The 25,972-nt window shown below is 37.5% G+C and overlaps 2 protein-coding genes across 5 annotated transcripts in view; both read left to right on the plus strand.

The window, feature by feature from the left end:
- rarab (retinoic acid receptor, alpha b) overlaps positions 1-11,235 on the plus strand; it is a 155,054-nt gene extending 143,819 nt beyond the window's left edge. For all 4 annotated transcript variants that reach the window (XM_051103192.1, XM_051103197.1, XM_051103202.1 and 1 more), the window contains 6 exons: positions 2,475-2,616; positions 7,481-7,641; positions 7,731-7,907; positions 8,025-8,229; positions 9,346-9,504; positions 9,590-11,235. In XM_051103192.1, the coding sequence (XP_050959149.1) occupies positions 2,475-2,616; positions 7,481-7,641; positions 7,731-7,907; positions 8,025-8,229; positions 9,346-9,504; positions 9,590-9,789 (1,044 nt within the window). In that variant the 3' untranslated portion in view covers positions 9,790-11,235. The remainder of the gene's footprint in view (positions 1-2,474; positions 2,617-7,480; positions 7,642-7,730; positions 7,908-8,024; positions 8,230-9,345; positions 9,505-9,589) is intronic.
- A 6,452-nt stretch (positions 11,236-17,687) lies between these two features.
- LOC127158803 (uncharacterized) overlaps positions 17,688-25,972 on the plus strand; it is a 38,465-nt gene continuing 30,180 nt past the window's right edge. Inside the window, exons 1-4 of the mRNA XM_051101806.1 lie at positions 17,688-17,738; positions 20,871-20,894; positions 23,249-23,521; positions 24,902-25,210. Coding sequence (XP_050957763.1) covers positions 17,699-17,738; positions 20,871-20,894; positions 23,249-23,521; positions 24,902-25,210 — 646 coding nt within the window. The 5' untranslated portion in view covers positions 17,688-17,698. The remainder of the gene's footprint in view (positions 17,739-20,870; positions 20,895-23,248; positions 23,522-24,901; positions 25,211-25,972) is intronic.

Here is a 25,972-nt window from a genome sequence, read left to right on the forward strand (position 1 = left end):
CAGGGCTTTTGTCACCAGCTTGTGGGGAATTGATCCGTAGGCATTTGCTAGATCCAACCAGATGACTGACAAATCTCCTCGGTTCTCTCTGGCCTCTCGGATCAGCTGGGTGACCACTCCAGTGTGTTCAATGCAGCCCGGGAAGCCTGGAACTCCTCCCTTCTGCACACTGGTGTCAATGTATGAATTCCTCAGGAGGAAATCGGTCATACGATTGGCCAGGATCTTGAAAAAGATCTTGCCCTCAACGCTGAGCAGTGAGATGGTACGGAACTGCGAGATGTCACTTGCGTTTTCCTCCTTTGGTATCCACACACCTTCGGCATACCTCCACTGCTTGGCTACCCTGCCTCTTCGCCATACTACCCTGATGATTCTCCACAGCCTCTGCAGAAGTCTTGGGCAGTGCTTGTACACCTTGTATGGCACGCCACTCGGCCCTGGTGCTGCACTGGTCCGTGCAGCCCTGACCGTGTTCTTGACCTCTGCCAGCGTTGGCTCTTTGGTGTTAAATTGGCTGGATGGTAGTGGTGGTGAAATTAGTTCTCTGCAGGGGCCCAGGTCTTCCTCCCTCAGCCGGTCACTGTATGTTTCAGAGAGATGGCGGTTGATGTCGTCTTCTGTGCACATGAGGGTCCCACTCCGCTTCTGCCCAAGCAGCTTCTTCGTAAACCCAAAAGGGTTAGCTACGAAGGCAGTGCGCTTGCGGGCCCTCTCTCTACCCTTCCTCCTATGCCACTCAGCACGACGTAGGGAGATGAGCTTTTTCCTGAAGATGTCCCGGAGCTCAGCCAGGGCGGGCTTTTCTTCCTCGCTCGCCTTCTTAAAACGTTGTTTCAAGGACTTCAAGTCTCTCCTGAGTGCAGTGATCTTGTTCTCTCGCCTGTTGGGTCTAGCTATGGTCTTGGCCTTTGGCTGTTTGATACCAAACCGCTCAGCACCGATGCAGATGATGAAGGTGCACATCGTTTGGAGCTGCTGGTCCACACTCCCTTTCGATGATGCTTCCAAGGCACCATCTACATCTTCGTCGAACTGGCGCCACTCAGTCTCCTTGTGTGCCGCTGGCCACAAGACCCTGCGATGTTCGGATGGATTGTTGGGTGGAGCACGCTGAGCTTGGAGGTTCTGAACACTGTGGGTTGACTCCGGGTCCTGCTCCTCCTCCGTCTCACCAGGGGCCGTGCTTTGTATATTGTATATTCTTTTTTTTTTTTTTTTTTGGTAAATATTGGATATTTAATTGCATACTCTTCCCATATTTTTACATATAGATTACCTTTTTAAGCTTTTTTTTTTAGTAACCTTTTACCTTTTTTTATTTATTTTATTTTTATTTTTTTTAGTAAATATTCGATATTTAATGTTGCACATTCTGCTATTTCTTACATATAAATTACCTTTTTAAGTGTTTTTTTTTTTTTTAGTAAATATTGGATATTTAATATTGCATAGTAATAATTAATATTTTATGCGTAGTAATGAATATTGCATTACCTTTCTTTTTTTTATATATAATTACTTTTCTGTTTTTTGGGTGTATATATACCAAAAACAAACAAATCTGTATGTAAAATTAGGGTATCTATCTATCTGTCTAGCACTCTAGCTATCTAGCAATCAGTCAATCAGCTGATTGTAGTAGTAGTATGGCTTTTATAAAATGTTTTTTACCTTATGTGTCAGGTTTGAATTTGCAATATGAAGGAGTCACTCCAGATCTTTCTTCTCTTACATATTCACACTGATGCACTGAATCCACATACTGTGTTCCCGCTCAGCCCAGTCAGTGAATCCTGCGCAGAGAGCCGCTGATACCCACGTGCCCAGCGGCAGTCACGAGTGAAGCTTTCACCGTTTAATCCTCAGCCAGAGAGCCGTGGTTGCAGCACAGCAGCTGAAATCCCTTCCACAAGCCTACGCAATCACTGTTTGACATCTGCTCACTGATCGCATAGGGCTTCTGCTGCATCTTTTCTGCTTTTGCCGTGTACGTTCGTGACCTCGGACTGACTTTCTGCCCTCGAGAGTGTGACCAAGCAGTAATTAAGATCAGGAGAATAACGTGAATCTCTCATTTGCATCCACCCGCTCGAGTCTATGTGGGTTAAGCCCCGCTGGGTATTAGCCAATAGGAACCTCTGGGCACTTAAACTGGGAGAGATAATACCCAGCAGCAACAACACAGCCCAATCTAAACCGAGCTCAGCCGACCATCACGCCAAGAAAATAATGTGTGTATGTGTGAGAGAGCAGTGTCTATGCCATGGCTGGTTGTTGTGTTTTTCCCTGTTTGTGTATAGCGATAATGCGCATAATGTGAATATATGAATATCTGGTGAATCATTAGTGACTTTATGCAACCATTCCGCCTCAGTCGTGTCGAATTCTGTGGGCTGGTGTTAATTCGCTTGCGTGTGTCATTTGTAAACCTTCCAGCTATAGTAAACCTCTGCGCTTGTTTTTCTCCTCAGGGCTTTTTCCGAAGGAGCATTCAGAAGAACATGGTGTACACCTGCCACAGAGAGAAGAGCTGTATCATCAACAAGGTCACCCGAAACCGCTGCCAGTACTGCCGGCTGCAGAAGTGCCTGGAAGTGGGCATGTCTAAAGAATGTAAGTGTATTTGTTGTGATACTGCATATACTAAAAGTCCCTTAATCATGAATGACTGGTACAGTCATGGAAACTTGGATCGCTGAAAGGGTGTGGAGACTAACTATGCTGTGATGGTGTACTAACATTTTGATACCTTTATGTGACCCTGGACCACAAAGCCAATAGCCAAAAATACATTGTATGGATCAAAATTATAGATTTTTCTTTTATGCCAAAAATCATTAGGATATTAAGTAAAGATCATGTTCCATGAACATATTTTGTAAATTTCCTACTGTAAATATATCAACTTAATTTTTGATTAGTAATATGCATTGCTAAGAACTACATTTGGACAACTTCAAATGCAATTTTCTCAGTATTTTAATATTTTTTATTTATTATTATTATTTTTATTTTTTATTTTTTTGCACCTTAAGATTCCAGATTTTCATATATCTCAATAGTGTCCTATCCTAACAAACCATACATCAATGGAAAGCTTATTTATTCAGCTTTTAGATGTATAAATCTCAGTTTCAAAAAACTGACCCTTATGACCGGTTTTGTGGTCCGGGGTCATATATGAAGGTGCTTGTACACATTTTCCATGGAAAAAAAAGAGAAATAAGCAACATTTTAATATATATTCAAATAGTATGTAATATTGTAATAGTAGTATTGTTCACTTTATTTTTGTTCAAGTACATGCAGCTTTAGTGAGCATAAGAGACTTAAATTGCTACTATACTATTTTGCACAATCTTTATTTAACCAGGGTTGCATACTTAAGCATGCTTAGTACAGTATACTATGCAGGCCTCTTGTTAGTCATTTGTCTTTCTGATACTGCTGTCACCACCTACTGGACAGAGTGCTGAAGTGCTCTGCACAGATGACCAGTCAAATGACACTTTCCGACATTATTTGAAGGAATAGTTGACCCAAAAATGAAAATTCTGTCATCAATTACTCACCCTCGTGTTGTTCAAAACCTGTAAGACCTTCGTTCATCTTCAGAACACAAATTGAGATATTTTTGATGAAATCTGAGAGCTTTCTGACCCTGCGTAGACAGCAACACAACTGACACGTTCAAGGCCCAGAAAGGTAGTAAGAACATTGTTAAAATAGTCCATGTGACATCAGTGGTTCAGCCATAAAAAGGTACTTTTGTGCACAAAGAAAACAAAAATAACGACTTTAGTCAACAATTTCTTCTCTACCATGTCTTCGCTTCACATCTGGGTTCTACGTCAAACTGCCGGCTTGTGTGTCAGCAGACACACCACACACACGTGGTGCTCGTGAACGCATATTGAAGACTGACACTAAAGAGAAGAAATTGTTGAATAAAGTAATTATCTTTGTTTTCTTTGCACACAAAGTTTTCTCATAGCTTCATAACATTACGGTTGAACCACTGATGTCACATGGACTATTTTAACGATGTCCTTACTACCTTTCTGGGCCTTGAACGTGGTAGTACTGTTGCTGTCTAAGTAGAGTCAGAAAGTGCTTGGATTTCATCAAAAGTATCTTAATTTGTGTTCAGATGATGGTAATTAATGACAGAATTTTCATTTTTGGGTCAACTATCACTTTAAGAATAAATATGGGTTTAAATGTACTCCTGTTGTTATTAGCATGAAAGTATGTACGCTTTTCTTTCAGTGTTGTACTGAACTGTAGTTTGCTTTTTCCATCAGAGCAGGATAAAATCTCTGCCCCAGATTTGTTATTTTACATATTTCATTCTCTCCGCCCGGATATGATGGCACGCTCTTGTCATCATAAAGTTGTTTGCAAGCAGGTTTCGTCTTTTCGCACATGTCGTGTCGTGAAAGATTACCTCCCTGCGTTAATAGTTCTTTAATGGCTCCATTAGATTGTGTTTTCTGAGCCCACGCTGGCACCCAGCTCCCTCTGGAGAAATGAATATGTGGCTGTGGGGAGAAGTGAGGGAGAATCATCCTTTACCACCCCTCTCACACGCTCGCTCGCTCCCCCAGCGTGCGTGTGGAGGAGGGAGAAGAGGAGCCATCGAGTTATCTTTAGACAAAGGAAGGAGTCCTAACCAAAAACAGCAAGAAAACATGAGATAAAGGAGTGATTGAGGCTGTGAGAACAAGAAAACACAGAGATTGTGAGGTTCCAGGAAAAGCGAGAGACGGAGAGAGGGAATAAGGGAAGGAGGGAGGAATGCAGGCGCAGAGGGAGAGCCCGTTTAAAGCTCTTTAAAGCGGGCTGATATTTGTCATGTGACGTGATTAGATTAGGTTGGATTTTAGTGAAAGCAGAGGTCGTTTGTCACAGTTATTAACAACCACCAACATTCATTTCTCATCTCTGCATACTGCACACCATCAGCACATCTGCGTGTACGTGTGCGATGAAACACAATGAGCGCGTTTACATGCACGGTCTTACATTGATTATTTTTACCAGTGAAGTTTGCAATTCTTCAATGTCATTAAGATTTTCTCATCCCAGTGTAATGTGCCAAAACCTCTAGAAGTAAACCACTTATACCTCACAGATTTCCCTGAAGAGTAAATAATGTGATGCTATCAAAAGACTGATTGTTTCAGCAACCCGACTGGCTTGACAGCTGTGTGAATTCAACCGATGACATGAGACTACATTTTTGGACTATCAATGGCACAAGTGTGCCATTACTGTCCTGAATTTAGTGCTGAAATGACACACTTCATCTTTGAAAACTTGACAACATGTGAGATCACGTACACTGCTGTTCAAGTCTCATGCTCACCAAGGCTGCATTTAATCAAAAATACAGTAAAAACAATAATATTGTGGTATATTGTTACATTTTGAACTACATTTTATCTATTCATCTGTTATAAATTAGTGCTGTCAAGTGATTAATCGTGATTAATCGCATCCAAAATAAAAGTTTTTGTTTATATAATATATGTGGCCACCTGGACCACAGTCACAAGTGTCAATTTTTTTGAAATTGAGATTTATACATTTTTACATACTGGAAGCTGAATAAATGAGCTTCCTATTGATGTATGGTTTGTTAGTATAGGACAATATTTGGCTGAGATTCAACAGTTTGAAAATCTGGAATCTGAGAATGCGAGAAAAAAAAAAAAAAATCGCTTTTAAAGTTGTCCAAATTAAGTTCTTAGCAATGCGTATTGCTAATCAAAAATTAAGTTTTCATATACTTATGGTAGGAAACTTACTAAATACCTTAATGTAACATAATCTTTACTTAATATCCTAATGATTTTTGGCATAAAAGAAAAATCTGTAATTTTGACCCATACAATGTATTTTTGGCTATTACTACAAATATACCTGTGCTACTTATAACTGGTTTTGTGGTCCAGGGTCACATATGGGAGTATACTGTGTATGTTTAATATGTGTGTGTATATATAAAGACAAACACATACAGTATATAATTTGAAAATATTTACATGTATTTACATGCATATATTTATATTAATATTAAAATGCATATTTCATATGTAAACATAGCATTTTTTTTTCATATGTATACATAATATGCACAGCACACACACATATATATCATGTAAATAAAAACTTTGACTTTGGATGTGATTAATTGTTTGACAGCACTATTATAAATGTAATTAATTTGATGGCAAAAAAGTGTCATGTGATCCATAAATCAACATGCTGATTTGATGTTCAACAAACATTTTTATTAATGCTGAAACAGGTGTGTTAATTATTATTTTTGTGGACACCCTAGTAAATGTTTCTTTCAGGATTCTTTGAATAGAAAGTTCAAAAGCAATTATTTGAATCTAAACCTTTTGGACAAAAAAAAAAATTATAAATGGAATCAGTCAGTTTTGATCAATGTGTTCTTGCACAATAAAAGTTTTAATTTCTTAAAAATCGTATTTTTATTTTTATGCAAAACCTAATTTGTCCTGTTACCCTGATTTCGCTCTGCTTGTAAACACTGTTAATGGTGTTCTTTTGTATTTTTCACATTTTGATGTCAAAGCCAAAAGGAAAGAGTCGATTTTTCAAAATCTTGTTGTAAACACTTTTCTTGCTTTGGTGTGTGTGTGAATAATGAGCTAGTCTGTGAGTTACCAGTGTTTTGTCTACTGGATGCATGTATAATGCCTCCACATATTCTGTGTTTTTTCTATACGTTTTCTATTATACTGTGATTTACTCTGTATCTTTAAGGCAGGTGTATCACTGTATACACGTTTCTGTCGTCACAGAGAAGGGAAGACCCTCAGAGAATCACATCCTTGAAAATTTGTCCTCTTTTCTGCTTGTTTAGCAATTGAGACTTTCTTACCTAAAGCTCTGTTTGAACTGTCACATCAAAGCACTTGGTTTTTATTCAGCTCTTTTTCTCTCTGGAAATACTGCAAGAAATGTAATTCTATATCCCTTGCTTTCCTCTCTCTCTCTCTCTCATATATATATATATATATATATATATATATATATATATATATATATATATATATATATATATATATATATATATATATATATATATATATATATATATATATATATACACCCATATATTCTTTGGATCTCCCACTTAATCCATCTCTTCTTTCATTCATTGTTGTTTTGAAGTAAATTAGCTGCCAAAATGATTGAATCGCAAGAAGATCCTGGATCTGAAAGAGGTTTAACTGTCTATGATCTGCTGTTTTCATTAGGCAGCAAAACAACTCTGGACATTTACTGCCATCTTGTGGCATGTGTATATTATTAGTTTTATATTTACTACTAGATATTCCTTATTGCTGCTTCTGGTAAAAATATATATTAATTAGTGAGTTGTGTTTATCTGATGGTTTGACTGTTTTTTTTTTTTTTTTTTTTCTTCCTGTCCTCGCAGCTGTTCGGAACGACCGGAACAAGAGGAAGAAAGAAGAGAAGAAGCAGGAGTGTTCGGAGAGTTACGTCTTAAGTCCTGATACGGAGCAGATGATTGAGCGGGTTAGGAAAGCCCATCAGGACACCTTCCCCTCCCTGTGCCAGCTGGGCAAATACACCACGGTAGGTCAGAAGCAAAGCAGCTTTTAACGGTGGCGTCCTTATGGAATTTTAGGGAAATTAATCGCAGATATATCTGTGTCCTCCAACAGAACAACAGTGCAGACCACAGGGTCTCTCTGGATGTTGACTTGTGGGACAAGTTCAGTGAACTCTCCACCAAATGCATTATTAAAACGGTGGAGTTCGCCAAGCAGCTGCCTGGCTTCACCACGCTCACTATCGCAGATCAGATCACCCTGTTAAAGGCCGCCTGTCTCGACATCCTGGTAAGAGCACGACACACTCATGTGTTCTTGTGTCTAAATAGTGCGTGAATAGATGCACCACTTTTGCAGCAGTGTGTAGGTGAAGAACTTACCTTCGGCTTTGATTTTCTTTAACAGATTCTGCGAATATGTACACGCTACACACCAGATCAGGACACCATGACGTTTTCAGATGGTCTGACACTGAACCGCACGCAGATGCACAACGCCGGCTTCGGTCCACTGACAGATCTGGTTTTCGCTTTCGCCAACCAGCTCCTGCCTCTGGAGATGGATGATGCAGAGACGGGGCTTCTCAGCGCCATCTGTCTGCTGTGTGGAGGTACTGCAGCTTTTAAGAAGCAAATCAAATCAGATACACATATTTTGATCTTCATGATTTTTTCATGCAGTCAGTAATCACATAAAACTTTTTTTTTTTTTTTAGACTTTTTTGGGGTATTAATTGTATTTTATCTGTTAGTCCCTGTGCTTATACATTACTTGTATACAAAATTATATGTTCATCTAACATTTACTGTAATTTCCTTTATTGAGGGGGTATTTTACAGTAAGGATGCTTTTTTTTTTTTTTTAAACTTAATAGCAAATAGCAAATATATATATTTTTTTTTTTTTTAAACTTAATAGTAAATATATATATATATATATATATATAGATAGATAGATAGATAGATAGATAATATATATTTATTATTATTATTATTATTATTATTATTATTATGTTTTTTATTTTTTTTTATTTTACTTGGTATTTAATTTTTTTTAATTGAGTTGTCTGTTTTTATTTATTTAATATCAAACTATTTATTTACAATTAATTTTTTGGTTTTCATTTTCAATTTTTTAATAGTAATTTTTAATAGTTAATCTAGTATTTAAATTACCAGCTAGAAATATTGTCTAAAAAATTTTTTTTTGTTTTGTTTTGTTTTGTTTTCCATTTAGAATGTTTGAATATAATTTAAACTCTCTAGAAATGATTCTGAGATTTTCCATATGAGATTAAGGTTGGAGGAGAAAATGAGATGGGAGTTTTTCGACCTACCTTAACTGTCTTGAACTGGAATACACAGAATCCATACAGAGCTAGACAAGACAAGCATTTGAGCTTAAAAAGTATACAAAATTGTCCAAAAAAAGAAAAGTATAGAAAATTGTTGGTTGTCAATAAAATTGTCAATTGTAAATTAATCTCACATCATAAAAGCATTCTGTGCTGAGGTAAAATTACATGACTCAACTGAATGCACAAGTATACAGTTAAAAACTAGATTAGAGCGCCATCTGCTGTTAAAAACTGAGCACAGAATCGATTCCAAAGAGCATCACAATGCATTTGGAAAATCTCAATCAATCCGTAAATCGCAGCCCTATTGTGTGACTCTTTGTTAGCTTAAGTTATAAACGCTTGTCTTGCACTTGCACTTTTCTTCAGATCGGCAGGATCTGGAGCAGTCGGATAAGGTGGATGTGCTTCAGGAGCCGCTGCTGGAGGCCCTAAAGATCTACGTGAGAAAGAGGAGGCCTCATAAACCACACATGTTCCCCAAGATGCTAATGAAGATCACAGACCTAAGGAGCATCAGTGCTAAAGGTGACATTCAAAGTCACTCTTTGAGCATCAGACTTGATGATCAAACAGAATCCGTTCTAACATTCTTCTTTTCTTTCTCAATTAGGAGCTGAAAGAGTAATAACGCTGAAAATGGAGATTCCCGGCTCGATGCCTCCACTCATTCAGGAGATGTTGGAGAATTCAGAGGGTCTGGAGGGAGGCGGCGGGGCGAGAGGAGGAGGAGGAGGAGCCCCACCGGGAAGCTGCAGCCCTAGTTTGTCTCCCAGCTCAGCACACAGCAGTCCCTCGGCTCACTCGCCCTGAGTCTCACCTCCGGACAGGGCTCCGTACGGAACGAAACTGGTCCGAAACCAGAAATAAGCCACAGCCGACCAGCGCCAGAACCCAGAATTCCGGTAGACTTTGATTCCGGGCTGACCGGACCCGAATCGACCAGTAAATCTGGCCGGCTTTCATTAGCTGAAGACCAATCGAGTTAAACACAGGCCGAGCCTGCTCCAAACTCACACTGTCATTAAAACCACCAGTGATTCAGTGACTACCAGAGCCCTGCAGCGGTGGTTCACGAAGACAGCAGAACAAACGCCCCGTGTGCGCAGAAGCGGCTCCTTACTGTGTCTTCCCAGCTCTGCTCCCATCACACAAACTGTGAAGGCCCAGGGAAGCCCTCTTCCTCTCGGGCCTGTGACTTTATTTTATAAATTTCAATCCCTTAAAGCAAGCTAAAGGACATTAGGACGTCAAATGTCCACAAGTCAGGGACATTTTGAACTTTCCAGCCGTTTCGGTTCTGTTTCTTTGTTTTCTTACAAAAAGATATATGAATATATGAAATCTATATTGACAGAAATATGAGATTTGAATTTTGTGTCTTAGGTGGAATGCAGAACAATTCTTATCGTTTTTCTCTCTCACTTTTCTCGCAAGAGTTAAACACGGTTATGGTCGACCCACTGTTACGCTCACTCCAAGACAGTCATGCACAAGGGCACGTCACACTAGCACTGAAAACAAAGCGTCTACTTCAAGATGTGAGGTTAAGATGCCGTTTTGTCCAGTGAGGAGATGATTTGGAGACGTATTCAGAATGATCGGCTTGGCAGTTGTGGCGAAGAAATGAAGAATCTCGTGTAAACAAGCAGCTTGTGATTATGATGTGTATGAGATCTCAGAGCGGTAAATGCCTTTGTGTAGCTTTTTGAATATTGTTTCTCTTTAATTTTGTAATTGTCAGCTGTCGAAAGACACAGACGCACCCCTCTCCACAGTATTAGCAGATTATCAAATAAAAAGTGAGATGTTCAAACATAACGACTCGAAAACCCACAAGAAAAACATGTCATTTCAGAAGTATTGAGAATGTTGTAACTGAGCATTTCGCACAGAACGTCATGCCTTTTTGCCTGCACCTCAGTCTTGAAGCCTTGTTCGTGGTAGATTTGTTTCTAATCATCTCGGTCACGTCGTAGCCGTCACGTGTGCTGAGATGCTTCCACCGCCGCGTCCTTCTCCTCTGTATCTTACAACATCACTGCCTCTGCTCTCCTGCAACAATCATTGAACAATTGTCAACAACAACACTGCCTCGGTGTGACAATCGCTTTAAGTAAAGCTCACAAACAACTCTGCCTCTGTATCACACACTGATCCCTGCCAGACATCTGGATTCATCTGGAAGCATCAAACAGGTACTGATTTCATAATTGTGGTTGCCTAGAGATGCTTTATTAAACTAAAACCTTGTATCAACAGTGTCTAATAATGTAGCATTCTTTCAATTTTAAATTAAATTAGTCTTATCTGAATTACCAGAGACATTTATCATTTACTTCCCCTCAGTTTATTCTAATTCAGTCATACAGGTTTTAAATGACACTGAGGGCGAGTAAATGATGGATTTTTTCTTTTTGTGTGAACTGTCCCTTTATATTTAAAAAAAAAAAAAAAAAAAAAAAAAAAAGCTCGATAAAATGAATGCAAGTATGTTTAGGAGCCTCCATACAATCCAGTTCTGGTGGATCAGTGTCAGCATATCATTGTACCAGTTTACAACAGCTCTGCCTCCGCATCACGTCTGCTGAACCCGTCGCCATGAACCTTTGAACAGTGCGGTGGCCGAAATGACTTTATCTTTAACACGTTCCTCTGATAGTGGAGTGTGAACCGTTTCACTGCAACTATGCACAGAGCTCGAGTCTATTCACTTCTATCTACCTGTTGTGAAAATCACAAGCCTCTTCCAGTCGCTCAGTACTGTCCGTTTCATTTAATTCTGCATTCAGTCGCTGCCCAAAGGTTCATCGCTTTTGAGCCATACTGCGTCACAGACCTCGACGGGCCTCTTCTCTCACTCAACGGATGACAAACAGAGATCTACACGACGTACAGCACAAACCCTGTACTGCTTTAACAGTTGTTATACAGTCAAACGCACAAAAATGTTTCTGTTGTGTCAGGTCCCTGGATAAGACTCATGTTTAATAAAGACTTCTGTTTTGTGTGTTTCTGACCATGCTGGGTGTTTGTGATCTCTTTCCTTAAGTGTTTAAAATATTCTCAGGGTCTGACCACATCAGCATAGTTTGTGTGTTCAGATGTCACACTCTGAAGCGTAATTTTTTTCATATCTGAGTATGTTATATAACTCTTTGTGCATTGCAATGTCACGCTGCATTTTCCTGCAAAATTACAACCAACCTTAATACAGTTGTATCAGACTAATTATAGGGTTTATGCGCAACAGACTAACCTATTCTGTTAGACAGGTTGTTTCCGGTTCACACGTTTTGCATAAGCTTCCTTAAATATGGAGCTGTTTTCCCAACCCTATACTTGGCCCTTACTATAATAGAGAAAACAGTATTATTGTTGTACAGTGTGACAAAAAATAACGTTAGATTGATGTGCACCTGCCCAGTAGCCAGAGCTGATCTCCCTTCTAGCCTTTAACCTGTTTTACTTAGGATACCTTCGAAGTAGGGGAGCGTGGGACACCAACTAACGCGGGGTTTAAGTGTCCGGTGTTCTGTGAGGGCTTTGTTTGGAGGGAGGGGAGTGTTTTTCTGAATCTATTTGCACACATTGAACTATACATTTTGAACTATACTGTATACCAGTGTTTTGTGATCAGGGCCGTCCCACGCATGGTTGCAATGTGTTTATTGTGAAACTCAAAAATTAATTATTTTTTATTAAAAAAAAAAAAAAACGGAATATAATTTACTTTCAGTCACGTGTGTTTCATAAACACACAATCCTTTTTGGATTATAATTAGCCATCAAAATGATAAATTTAGTTATTCCAGCTGCTGTGAGAGAAGACTAAAAATCTGCCACCTGCAGCATCCTCACATATATACACACATAACCTGGTGTAATAATGACGCAGCGGCATGCTCGAATTTCCCGCGAAAACCTACCCATACCAGAGATTTTCTTAGGGAGATGAGAGGGTCTGTATAGAGGGTATGCATTGACGTCACTTTCCCGCCGGGACACGCCCCCTCAGCCGGACTGAGTTGCAAAATCCTTTAGCGTGAATGGATTTAGATGCGAACACGTGAGTAAAACAAACGATAATCAGTTTAAAGTAAAGGCTGATGAACTTGATATAATGTTCCTAACAACTTAACAAATATCCAGTGGTCAATGCATATTGATGCAGCCAGAAATCGTGTTTTCCAACACGTATATGTGTCTGATTTTGACACGGGGAAAATAAAATTAAAGCAAATTTGCCTGTGAACTCATTTTGTAAATACAAAATAGGTTGGTCTAAACCCCGGTGATCACTTATACCAATGTTATATATATCGTCATAACGTCCAGATGAAAAAATATATAGTTTTTGTCTGTTTATTTAAAAACGTCCAGTTATGCAGAATTTAAGATGGTAAATATTTAGCTGATGACTTGTCAATACAATATACTATATCGTACATACAATACAATATATAGGATATGATTTTACTGCACAATTCAACATATTTACATGAAATGATAACTGCAAATCTGTGTTTCGCTATCTGGAGACCATTTGTTTCTTTGAATTGCAGCGATTCATTTGCTTCTCTTTTCAGTAGCTTTCAGCAGTCTGTGAAAATAAGCCTCAGATTTCTTGTGAAGTCTCGTTGTACAGTCAGTCGCAAAGCTCGTTCTGGTTTTAGAGGTGTTTCGTGTGTTCTGTCGCAGCATTCACGTTGAAACCAATGCTGCCACTCAGTGTTTTGGAGAAGGTGCTTGCTGCAGAGCCAATTGGGAGGAGCTGGAGCTCTAGCTCCCCCTCGCTGGAGGTATTGGGTGGAGATAGACACCTAACCACACCCTAACCCTACCCCTTACCCTATCGTAAACATAACTCCACCCATTAGTTCACACAGAGGTGGAGCTGGACATCCAGAGAGGGGGGAGCTGAGGCCATTCGGCTCTGCAGTGAGCAGTACTTGGTTTTTTTGCCACTCAGTGGGCGGAGCCACAGTCACTCCAGCTGACAGTGACGTCACATGCATACTCTCTATTGCTTACTATTGGAAAAAGCCTAACTGTAAACTTGGATCACATGTGCCTTAATAACCAATCACATTACAGCCTTCCTACCTGAATGGACCTTTATCTCACTTCCTATATCCTGTAAGCGAAGCAGTGTATCCCCACTTCCGGTCCCATCACAACGCAATAAAAAAAAAACTAATGGGAGAATCCTCTCTTTCATTTTTTTCACCAGCGTTACTGCAGTGTGTTTGGCTGCTTTTGTTCTAAACAATGACACACTGCCTCAGTTGTCACGATTTCCTGACACAACACGGATGAGATGCGTGGGATGAATTAAGGTCCTTATATTAAAATATTATGCAGGAGCACGTTCGCGTGGAGTATACACTTCGAAACAGAGGATGTTTAGGCCTACATCTCGTATCACCTGCTGAAATGTTTCTATTAAAATATTTCCCTTCCAAATGTGCATTCTGAATAATAAATAAATTTAACCTGCTGCAGTCAATTACGTCTTCTCATTAACAATGTTTTTCTCATCATATTTTAATTAGTAAAGTAACGCATTACTTTTTAATTTCTAAGAAAATATCTCAGTTACTTTTTTCAAATAAGTAACGCTAGTTACTTTTCCCCCCATTTATTGATTAAAAGCTCTCCTGTCCCCATGTTGAGAGGAATTGGGAGTAAGATGTTAGTTGTAGACTAAATGTGAACATGCATTAATTCATCTCACTCACAAAAAACAGATTCAGTATAACTCAAAATGAATAAAAACAGTAAAATTCAACTCAGAATATGACGCAAACCTGCAATAATTAAATATGTTAAACAATACAAATATCCTTTATGCATTTATTACCATTTTATCAACCGGTGTCTTTGCTGCCGACCTTCAATGATCCAGTTCAACCATACTAATAAGCAAAAATTACTCAAGATAATCTAACATTTGTTTGATTTGAGTTGATATTTATTCTTCTGCGATCTACTGTACAGATGTGAATGTACTTTTCTCAAAGCCTGTGGCTTTTGGTGTGAAAAGGCTTTTACATTTGCCAAAAATAGAACTTTTTATATTAAAAACAAGCAAGCCCTGCCCAGATTTAGAAAGTTATGCAAAAGTAAAGTAACGCATTACTTTCCATAAAAAGTAACTAAGTAACATAATTACTTACTTTTTTGGGGAGTAACTCAATATTGTAATGCATTACTTTTAAAAGTAACTTTCCCCAACACTGATAGTAAATATGTAGTAACTGTAATATTTTATTTGATTTTTCCGCGGAGTGATTTCCATTTGTATTGCCACAGTTATACTACACATGCCATGGTTAATTTTCATCAGAGCGGTATTAAAATAGATGAATGAATGCGCGGGCGTTGCCTTAAAGAAATAACAATGTTGAACATAGCTAATTAATTAATCTAATTAATCTTAAATAGTATAACACGTTGACACTTTTAGTATTAATTAAGACTGAATGTGAATTACTTACAGTGAAATGACTGTGAATGAAACATAACAGAATAATGACTAAAATTTAATACAAATGAATAAATATGTTGATTCTGATCATCAGGTTTCACAAACACCGCAGCAGTGACGCAGTGTGGTGAAAGCACACGTTTACAAGCCATGGGTTTCTCAGAACTACAAGTTCCTTTGAGTTTGGAAAATTCTGTGCACAGTAATCATCAGAATATCTCTTCGCCTGTCTCTAAAAATGTCCGGATTTTGAAATCATCCTGCAAATTCTTGTTTTAACAGGCTTTTATTCAACTAGGTGATTACAGCATATTGAAAAATATATATAACTGGAAGAATCAGTACACTGCTTTGACAAGCGTTTCCGGTGTTCAATTCCAGTGTGATAAAGGTCCATCCTACCTGTCGCAAAAAGTCAGCGACTTCTATTATAGAAGAGCTTTTTTTTTCGTGGTAAACTCTAAAAACTCTAAAAAAAATTTTGTGTAAAACATGTTGAAGATTAGCAGATAGGCTATCGATTCATTAAATGATGAGATGTTTCCTCTAAAAAGCTGTTTATTCAGCATAGTGAAGCCTCTCCTCCACTGACATCCATTCAAAAAAAAAAAACACATCCCTTAAACTTTGCATAAAATAAACATTTAATGAAAAGCACTGCAACTGATTAATAATATACACTGTGTAAAGTACACTCATTTTTGTAAGTCTGGTACAAACACATTTGGGGCATGATTTTTAATTGAATACATGAACATTTCAATGGCTTTGCAGTGGCTTTGTTCAACAACACCACCGCGTTGCGTTCTCACACTCAAGTGTTGCTGTCACCCACACTACAATGTGGTTCAGCAATGAAGTCACTGTTATCTATTTTGGGGAGTAAAGAGCAGACCAATCCTTTATTGGTAAATGTGCCTACAGCGCAGTTTTCACTTCTCTAATCTGCACACCATAATACTGGCATACTATGAACCTGTTGCTTTATCTTTGTCAGTGGGTAAACAGTGTCTCCATCTCTCCATACACATGTGAATTTAAGAAAATTAGCAATCAGATGAGCAAAAATGCAGCAACATTCAAGCACAAGCCTTAGAGGAGACTTCAAGCAGATATTACAAACATTCATGCAAAATTCATGTTGAAACATCTTACCACAATAGCAGAACATGTTTTTTCAATGTACTTTATTTCCCAAGATGCAGTTAATATGCAAGATGTCCTCCAGAATGAAGAGAACGCTGAGGATGACTATGAGCTTGTAGATATGGATGATGGTGGTCATGAAGATGTAGATTTTGACTCTTGATCAAGATTATGTTATAGTGTAGATGAGAATGATGAGCTTGTGGAAACAGATCAGAACAGGACTGGATGATGGTGAAGATTTATGAAAGCCATTTGATTATTGATTTCAGCGTAAGGGGTTTTCAATGTTAACTTTTATCACGACTGCTTAGAAGTTGAAACAAACATCTTAATATCTGCTTGTACTTTGCACAGTGATGAGTTGTTTCATCTGTGTTTGTACAAAGGACACTTCCTCATATCTTTCTAACAGCTTTAAAAAATAGAGCTATTCTCAGAATGAATGCCACAAATTGGGCAACAATTCACACTGAATGCCGAACTCAAACCCCATTTCTGAGTACTATATATCTGGGAATGAATGGTTTATAATAACTTTCTCACAGTTAAACAGTTTTACCTTTTGTTTTGTTTTTTGTAATTTCCCTTTATGTCACAGATTAAAAAATGACAACATTTTGTGTGGGACATTAGTTTTGTAACATTTTCCAAAAATGAAGAAATATGCAGTTTATCACAGTGATGGTATATTTGCAGTAGCTGGAAGGAGTGGATTGATGCTAATTAGACTTCCTGAAGACTTCCAGCCCTTCTCCAGCACACGTCTGTTATTTTCATGTAATCCATATAATTCATGAACATCTAAATTTGTTGGTTTAATTAGAGTCAGAGTGAAACTGTAGGATGGGAGTCCTCCAGGAGCAGGGTTGGCTACACCTGAACCAGACAATTCGTAACCTCCAGACCAAAAATAATATTTGTGTCATCCAAACACTAGCCTATTTGTGGGGTGTCTTTATTTAGAATAGACTTAAGGACAGATTTGTTTAGTTTATGTTTCAGTTCTCAACAAAGCATCATCAACTCTTCTCACGAATCAGGAAGTAACATCTTAATTCATGCTCATTTTGAAACAGGGCAAGGATGGCAATGACAAGACCTTCTCTTCTCACTTTGATTTTGGGTAAATTCAACTTTTTTTTTGCTGCTTTGTCTATTTTCTATATATAGAGATTATACATGAAAATATAATGATAATAGTCTTCCTTTATACTTCCTTTATCACAGTAATATTTAATCCTTAAAACAATTAAGTTCAAGATTATGAACTGAGCAAACTGGTTGGTTGTGCCGTCGTTTTGTCATGCTGTCTTTTTTTTTTCCTGAAATTGAACTGAACTTTAAACTGATACACAATTTATCTGTATGTTTGGGTTGATAAAGTTTTGAAAAGACATTAACCAACAAGATTCCTGCTCTAAAGAACTTTAAACTGCTTCATGTTATATGAGTTGTGCGGTGAACTAAAATGATTTAAAGTAGTTCTAACAATAATATATGTTTATAACTCACACCTGAGTGCAATAAACAGTCAAAAAACAAAAAATAATACAATTTGCATCTTACGGCATGAGAATGATTATAGTCTTATGATAATTTTAACATGATTCAGTGCCTCTAAACATTCTCATGCTCATCTAGATACTACAGTTTTTACACTGTATGTTCGGAGGAGGAACTATAACAACTACAGCTGACCACAGAACCACACACAGGATCACAGTGGCCTTTCATACCATCACAACCCAGGGCTGAGTCTCTCTCATAAGCTCATGTGAATAATTTTAACAAAATAAGAGAGCTCATACAAAATGCATGTTATTTTATGTTCCTGAGTAAGATATTTTACATAAAAATCCACAAGACAAAAGAAAACAAAAAAATAGATCAATTTATTAAAATAACCCCCTTCAAAAGTTTGGGAACCCTTGGTTCTTAATACTGTGTGTGGTTACCTGGATAATATACAACCTTTTTTTCCTTTTTTTTTCTTTTGTTTTGTGACGGTTGTTCATGAGTCCCTTGTTTATTCTGAACAGTCAAACTGAGCACTGTTCCAGGTCCTGCAGATTTTTCAGTTTTCAGCATCTTTTGCATATTTGAACCCTTTCCAGCAGTGACTGTATGATTTTGAGATCCATCTTTTCACACTGGGGACAATTGAGGGACTTAAACACAAATATTAAAATGTTTCAAACATTCACTGATGCTCCAGAAGGAAACAGGATGCATTAACAGGTGGGAGTGAAAACCTTTGAATAGGATGAACATGTCCAAAATTTTCTTATTTTGTTGAAATATCTTTTTTTTTTTTTTTGTTTTTTCATTTAGTACTTTCCTTTGGAAGCAACAGAAGATACTTGCATGTTTCCCAGAAGACAAATTAAAGTACAATTTACCTTCATCTTCAAATTCAAAAAGTTTTCACCCCCCGGCACTTAATGCATCTTGTTTCCTTCTGGAGAATCAGTGAATGTTTGAATCTTTTTATATATATATATATATATATATATATATATATATATATATAGTTTTTATAGTTTTATGGTTTATCAGTTGTCCTTAGGGTAAAAAGATAGATCATAAGGTAACCACACACAGTTAAGAACCAAGGATTCCCAAACTTTTGAAGGGGGTTATTTTAATAATTTCTTTATTTTTTATTTTTTTATTTTATTTATTTATTTTTTTGTCTTGTGTAATATATGTAAACATACTTAATGTAAAATATCTTATTCAGGTCAGTACTGAATAAAAAATAACATGCATTTTGTAAGATCTGTCTTATTTTCTTATAATTATCAACATTTCCACAGATTCTGCAAGGGGTTCCCAAACTTTCGCATGCCACTGTATCTGCTATTCAGAGGTTGCATTAGACTTTAACATTGTCCGTCATTTTCCGTCATTTTGACGGACAGGGTCGCAAAAATTCTGTCATAATCTATTATTGGCGGTCATTTCAATTTTCATGTTTTAATTATAATAACACATTGAATTGCTCTTATTTTTGTTCACATTTTCATATTTAATTATGAACCTACAGGACGATATAGGCTTAACGTATGCATTAACGACTGCGTAAAGCTGCGTTCACACTAGCAGCGACCTCTGTCTCTGCATGTCGCCAGTGGCTGGCGACGAGGTTGCTAATGGGCGTTCTCACTACTGGTTGCCTTGACAGCGAAGCAGGTTTCTTGCCGCTAAATACAAACATTTTGGAGGCAAAAGACTAAATATAATATAAATTAAATCTGTACGTACAAACAAAAATGAATGAGAAGCAGAGCCTACTTTTTTCCATTGAGTATGTTTATCTACGGCTGAGAAGAGAATGATCACATGAGCTCTACTGTCTTCTTTCCTATTGGCTCCTAAGTCGCTCTTCATTTGCATAAAGTTGAGGGATTCTGAAATTTGTCGCGTCGCTGGACACGCGCCATCCGGTTGCCAATGGTCGCTGTAGCTCGATGTCGCTTATGTCGCCGGAAATCGCCAGCTTCCATTGAAATTAATGGGATCGTGTCGCTTTGTCGCTGCCTGTCGCTTGTAGTGTGAACAGGGTTTAACTTTTCAAGTTCAACACCACACCCCGCAGTAACAGCGATTTTAATTCTCGTTTTTGTGAACCAATATTGATTCGTAAATCTCAGTCGATCTTTTGGTCTATGGAGTTCCGATCGATGTCCTACAATTTAGCTCCAAACCTGAAAAAAAAAAAAAACACTCACCTGCCTGTAGTTTAAGTAATTCTGAGGACCTTGCATGATTAGCTTCTTCAGGTGTGTTTTATTGGGATTAGAGCTAAAATCTGCAGGACAGCGGCACTCCCGACATTGCCTACCCCTGGGCTATGCTGTTTTAAGTTGATGAATGAACAGTACATAGTGCACCTCCCATCCAGTAAATCGCAAAAGGCTAAGCTTTGTGTTACTTTTGATATAAAACAAAGTCTCAGATTTCAAATTCAGTCAATTTCATTAGTGTTATTTAATAAAGAACTATGAATTGTACCTCACCCTGTAAACGTCCTATTTTACTCTCGCCCGGTAGAGACTCCACTGCTTGCAACATCTCTCAAAGCAGGCGCCTGATCTTGAGCGTCATTACCAAGACATCGATTTGAGAGAGCACTGACTAAATAAGAGGATGCGATTGTCTTATTTATTATTATCAATTTGTTTAAATAAGGTTTTTTTGTTTGTTTTTATAAGTTTACAGTATGTTTAAATGTCCCTGTTTTTCATCTCAACAGCCAGAGCTCTGACTTCTGTAACTGGTAAGTAACAGGCTGTTACTGTCACCCATTTAAAACACTGATCTTATCGAGGGTATATGTGACATTACTGTCAGCTGGAGTGAGTACGGCTCCGCCCACTGAGTGGCAAAAACACTGAGTGGCAGCTTTGGTTTCAACGTGAATGCTGCGACAGAACACACAAAACCAGAACGAGCTTTGCGATTGACTCTACAAAGAGATTTGACAAGAAACCTGAGGCATATTTTTATGGACTGAAAAGAGAAGCAAATGAATCGCTGCAATTCAAAGAAACAAATGGCCTCCAGGCAGCGAAACACAGATTGCAGTTATTTCATGTTAATATGTTAAATTGTGCAGTAAAATAATATCCTATATATTGTATTATAGTATATCGTATTGACAAGTCATCAACTAAATATTTACCATCTTAAATTCTGCATAACTGGATGTTTTTAAATAAACACTGACTATATAAAAACTATACAGGTTTTTCAACTGGACGATATGACGATATATATATGTATAACATTGATATTAGTGATCACCGGGGTTTAGACGGTTGGCCCACCCAGTCAGAAGCTTGGCCCACCCTGGCCCCGCACTAGATAGCCTAACAGCCAATCACAAATTGGAGCGATATTCATTTGCTAGATTTTAATATGTCTTTTTTTTTCTAACCGCTCACACCCCAAAACATTTTAATATTGTATATAGTTTTCGCGTTATCAGTACGCAGGGTATTGAAATCGCTTTTGCGCTGTTTATTTTCACTTTTGCTTTCGTGATTGACGCCCACTCTGTGTAAAGAATGTTTGGCATTGAACATTAAGCAGCAAATCCTCAAGCATGGTCTGTCAGTCACGTCTCCTTACCTTTTTTTTCTATTTGATCGATTTAGATTTTTAGCCCCCTTAGCCTACCCCAAAACCTACCCATTTTATAGCTATTATAAAAGGATATAAAACGTAACTGACCAAAATATGCAGGGAAATGACCATTTTAGTAACAATATAGCATAAAAATATTTTTATAGTCGCTAATCCGACTACTACCTCTAAACCTAACCATAACTCTCTCTGTACAGTAATAAAGAAAAACCTGACAGACAGATAAGATCACAATTATTTATTTATTGCAAAAATGTCAAAATTAAGCAATACCAAAAGCAGTTGCAGCTGCAGTCCTCTTTGGCTGAATACAGCATGTTTGTGAGGTGCAAAGCAGAATTTAAATTGTTAATCGCTGAAAATATTATCCAGAATATTTCCCTATATATTCCGTGAAGGCGCGCGCGCATCATTCAAATGCAGGCGAGAGCCATTGAGTGTTCGATTTTCCTGCCGAAAAACCTGTCGTTCTGTTGTTAGTCACATGTCGGAGAAAACACCTTTTGTGTCCCACCACGGCAAACAAAGTAAATATTACACGAATGGTTAAACGATTGCAGAAATGTTATTTATTTTAAGGGTTTAAAGTGTAATCTTGTTTAACATCATGCCGAAACGAGCTGACAGCAGAAATCACACAGAACAGAACAGAATGTTATCATTTCATATTGAGTAAACGATTAAACGATTTAATAATGCAACTGAAAACTGAAAAATATATGCAAAAATAATGCAACTGAAAATAAGGCCATTGATATGACACCTAAAAACAACAACAACAATACAATTAATACTGCGATTTTAATATTCATAAGGATTCGTTTTCGTCAATACATAAGTATTTGTACATTTAGATGCTGTTAATACGTCATAGTACGTTTTAGTGTCTGGAAAAACGTAATAAGTAAATATACGTTTATAGAACAAATTTTTACGTAAAATGCGTACGAATTATCATCGTCATTATCATTATCAACGAGATCACGTTGACACAGATGCTCTCAGTTTAGAATTGCAGTGTATGTTTTCCAACTGAACTAAATGATTTCTATAAAAATGCTAAATGTCAGTGAAGGCGGTGCCGCGGTGGTCAAGTAATGTAATCAGTGTTAATTTTGTACTTAATATACTAAAAAATATTTTTTAGTAAGATAATCTTAAGAACATCTATAGTGTACTCAGCTGTGCTATTTTGAGGCACTATAAACTAAAATGTGCTTTTATTATAATATCTGTGTACCCCGGGCCCACCTCAAATATCACTTGGCCCACCCTTCATCTCATTTCTGGAGCCGGGCCTGCCTGTAATCATGGTAAAGATGCTGGTGTTGGTGTTGTTTAGGTAATTCGAATATTAAGTATCTTGTTACATTATTATTTTGGGTGAAATTAGCAACAGAAATTGCATTAAGATTCATGAATTTCATGCTTTTACACATTATGATTCAATAAATTATTTAAAATAAATACATATTTATTTTGCAGGTGAGCTGCAGATGCCAAAACTTTCCCTGACCTCTACACATGCAGTTGTTTCTCCTGGAGAAAATATCCAGTTCAGATGCACAAAACCAAGATGCAATGCTAATGCTGAATTCCAGCTCTTCAGAAATGGTTTATCTGTATCCTCCCAGACACATGTATCTAATGTGACTTTTAACTATAATGTAGACGTCTCACATCAGGGCAGCTACAGCTGTCAATACTCCTACCAAAACAACAAGTCGCTTTTGAGTGACACTGTTAACATCACTGTGGGTGAGTGTGTTCAGTCTTGTCTTATTGTCTACATTATAGATTAGGGGAGCGCAGGGCACAGTCTTATGAGGGGTTAATTGTAATACACGTGGTTTAAATATTTCCACACACGCTAGCATAACCAAATTTACGGCATTTACTAGTTGCCATAGCAGCACTATACAGAGGAAAAAAAGTGTTCCAAAATTCAAACACCTTTTGAGGATATCGCTGAATATTTATTTTACCATAGTAAAAATACATTTTTGGCAGAAGTAAATTTTTCTTCTCAGTTTTTAGTGTTCATTTAAAATGAGGCAAATCTGCTATTCTTTTAATCTCCAATCTGTTATTTATCAGTTTAGATAATTTATTAATGCTTGGCAAGCCAGCAGAAGACACGAACCAGTTTTATATTCCAATCGCGTCGATGGGGAAAGTTGTAACACTGCGTTACAATCTACTCCGCTATTATTAAACTATGCTATTCTATGATATTAGCAATGTAATTTTCACTATTTACTTTTATGGATTTTAAACGAAACCACAAGAAACAGGTGAATAAAGACTGACAATTGATGTTTAATGTTGAGAAATTATTATTTCAAGAAATGTAAAGCATTTTGGCTCGTTTATGTGTCTCGTGTTCTATGAGAGCAGTGTTTGGAAGGAGGGGACTGTTTTTTTTTTTTTTGAATGTCTGAATGTGTTTCATCTATTTGCGCACATTGTTTTCAACTATACTGTATAGCTGTGTTTTGCGATCAGGGCCGTACCACACACGGTTGCGATATGTTCATTGTGAAACTCAAAAATTAGATTATTTTTAATTCTTAAAAAACACCGTTATTTTATTTGAAAAAGTTAATCATATTTTTATTGACAAAATATTTTAGTTTGTCGTGTATATATTTTTTTTTTCATTCCATCAGATAACACTGTAAGCTTCATATGCTCATGTTATAACGTGCCACTCACATGTTACAATGTACCCCACCTACCGGGCATGTTGTGACTTTTCACTTTCTTTCTTTCGAGGTAAATAGCGAAAAACTTATACACGCTGTAATTATGAAACAAAGCGACACATTTGTACAAGACAAGTGTAAAACTAACGTGGATGATAAATTATCTTCTGAACACCACATGGATTTAACTGAGAAAGTCAAAAACTGTTAAGTTGTGCCCCGCACTCCCCTACATTCAACAGTAATGTGTAAGAGAACTCATTCTTGAATCACGCCTTTTTTGGATTTGAGCAATTGATTTGTAAAATGGTTGTGGATTAAGTTTTGATCCCAACAAGATGCAGTTCTTGAAGTCATTGTAGTTTATTTGAAGATGTTAGCTTTATTGTTTGAGTCTCTGTAACCATATAAATATATTCTTCTTGTTTTCTAGTGAACTTGCAGCAGCCCAACATTTCCCACAGTGCTCCTGATGAGGGGTCTCAGGGGTCAGTGATCACTAGGGGCCACAGTTTCACTATCATCTGTTCCACTATATGTCAGTATCCTGGAGGCTCTTTTCACCTGTTCAGAGGGTCAAACATCACCAGGAATGAATCAGCTGTCAATCACTCTGCCTCCTTCTCCTTTCCTGAGGCAGATTATTCACATGAGGGAAACTACAGTTGTGTTTATGAAGTCAGTGTCTCCTCACGCTCCTTCCGTTCATCTGCATCTGAACTGCTGCTCATCACTATCACAGGTACTGATGTGTAAGAGTCTAAAAACATGCTGGACTGCTGATAATGAAAGTTTAACTCAAACACGCGTGTTTCTCTCAGCCTCACTGCTTCCTGTCATTGGTGCTGCAGTGTCAGCTGTGCTGCTCTTATTGTCTGTCCTCATAATCATCCTCCTGCTGAAGAGAAGACAAAAACAAAGAAACAAGGGAACTTACTTGAATTGCTCTTTTACAAAAGGTAATGCTCTTTATTCTATAAAATAATTCAGATAATGTTCCCCATGTCACTATCATTTTTTCTTTTCTTTTTTATTTTAAACATTTTCATTTAATTATCCTTCATCTCTATGCAATATCACTAGGTCAAGCTGCATCACATAGTACCAAAAATGAAGAAGACGATGAGATTGATTATGTAAATGTAGAACTTGGCGAAAACGTGGATCATGATGATTCTGAACAGGACTATATTAATGTGGACTCTGATAAATCTGAACAGGACTATATTAATGTGGACTCTGATAAATCTGAACAGGACTATATTAATGTGGACTCTGATAAATCTGAACAGGACTATATTAATGTGGACTCTGAAGAGTCTCAATCTGAAGAGAACTATGTCAATGTAAATATTACAGAGTGAAGTGTGGTAGACAAATCTGATGAACATTTATAAAAGCTGTTGTGATTAATGAATGAATGAATGAATGAGTGCATTTATATAGCGCTTTCATTGTGTATTGCTATACACCCAAAGCGCTTTACAATCATATGGGGGGATCT

This window comes from Labeo rohita, chromosome 3 (genome assembly GCF_022985175.1).
Source record: "Labeo rohita strain BAU-BD-2019 chromosome 3, IGBB_LRoh.1.0, whole genome shotgun sequence".
Taxonomy (NCBI): Eukaryota; Metazoa; Chordata; class Actinopteri; order Cypriniformes; family Cyprinidae; genus Labeo; species Labeo rohita.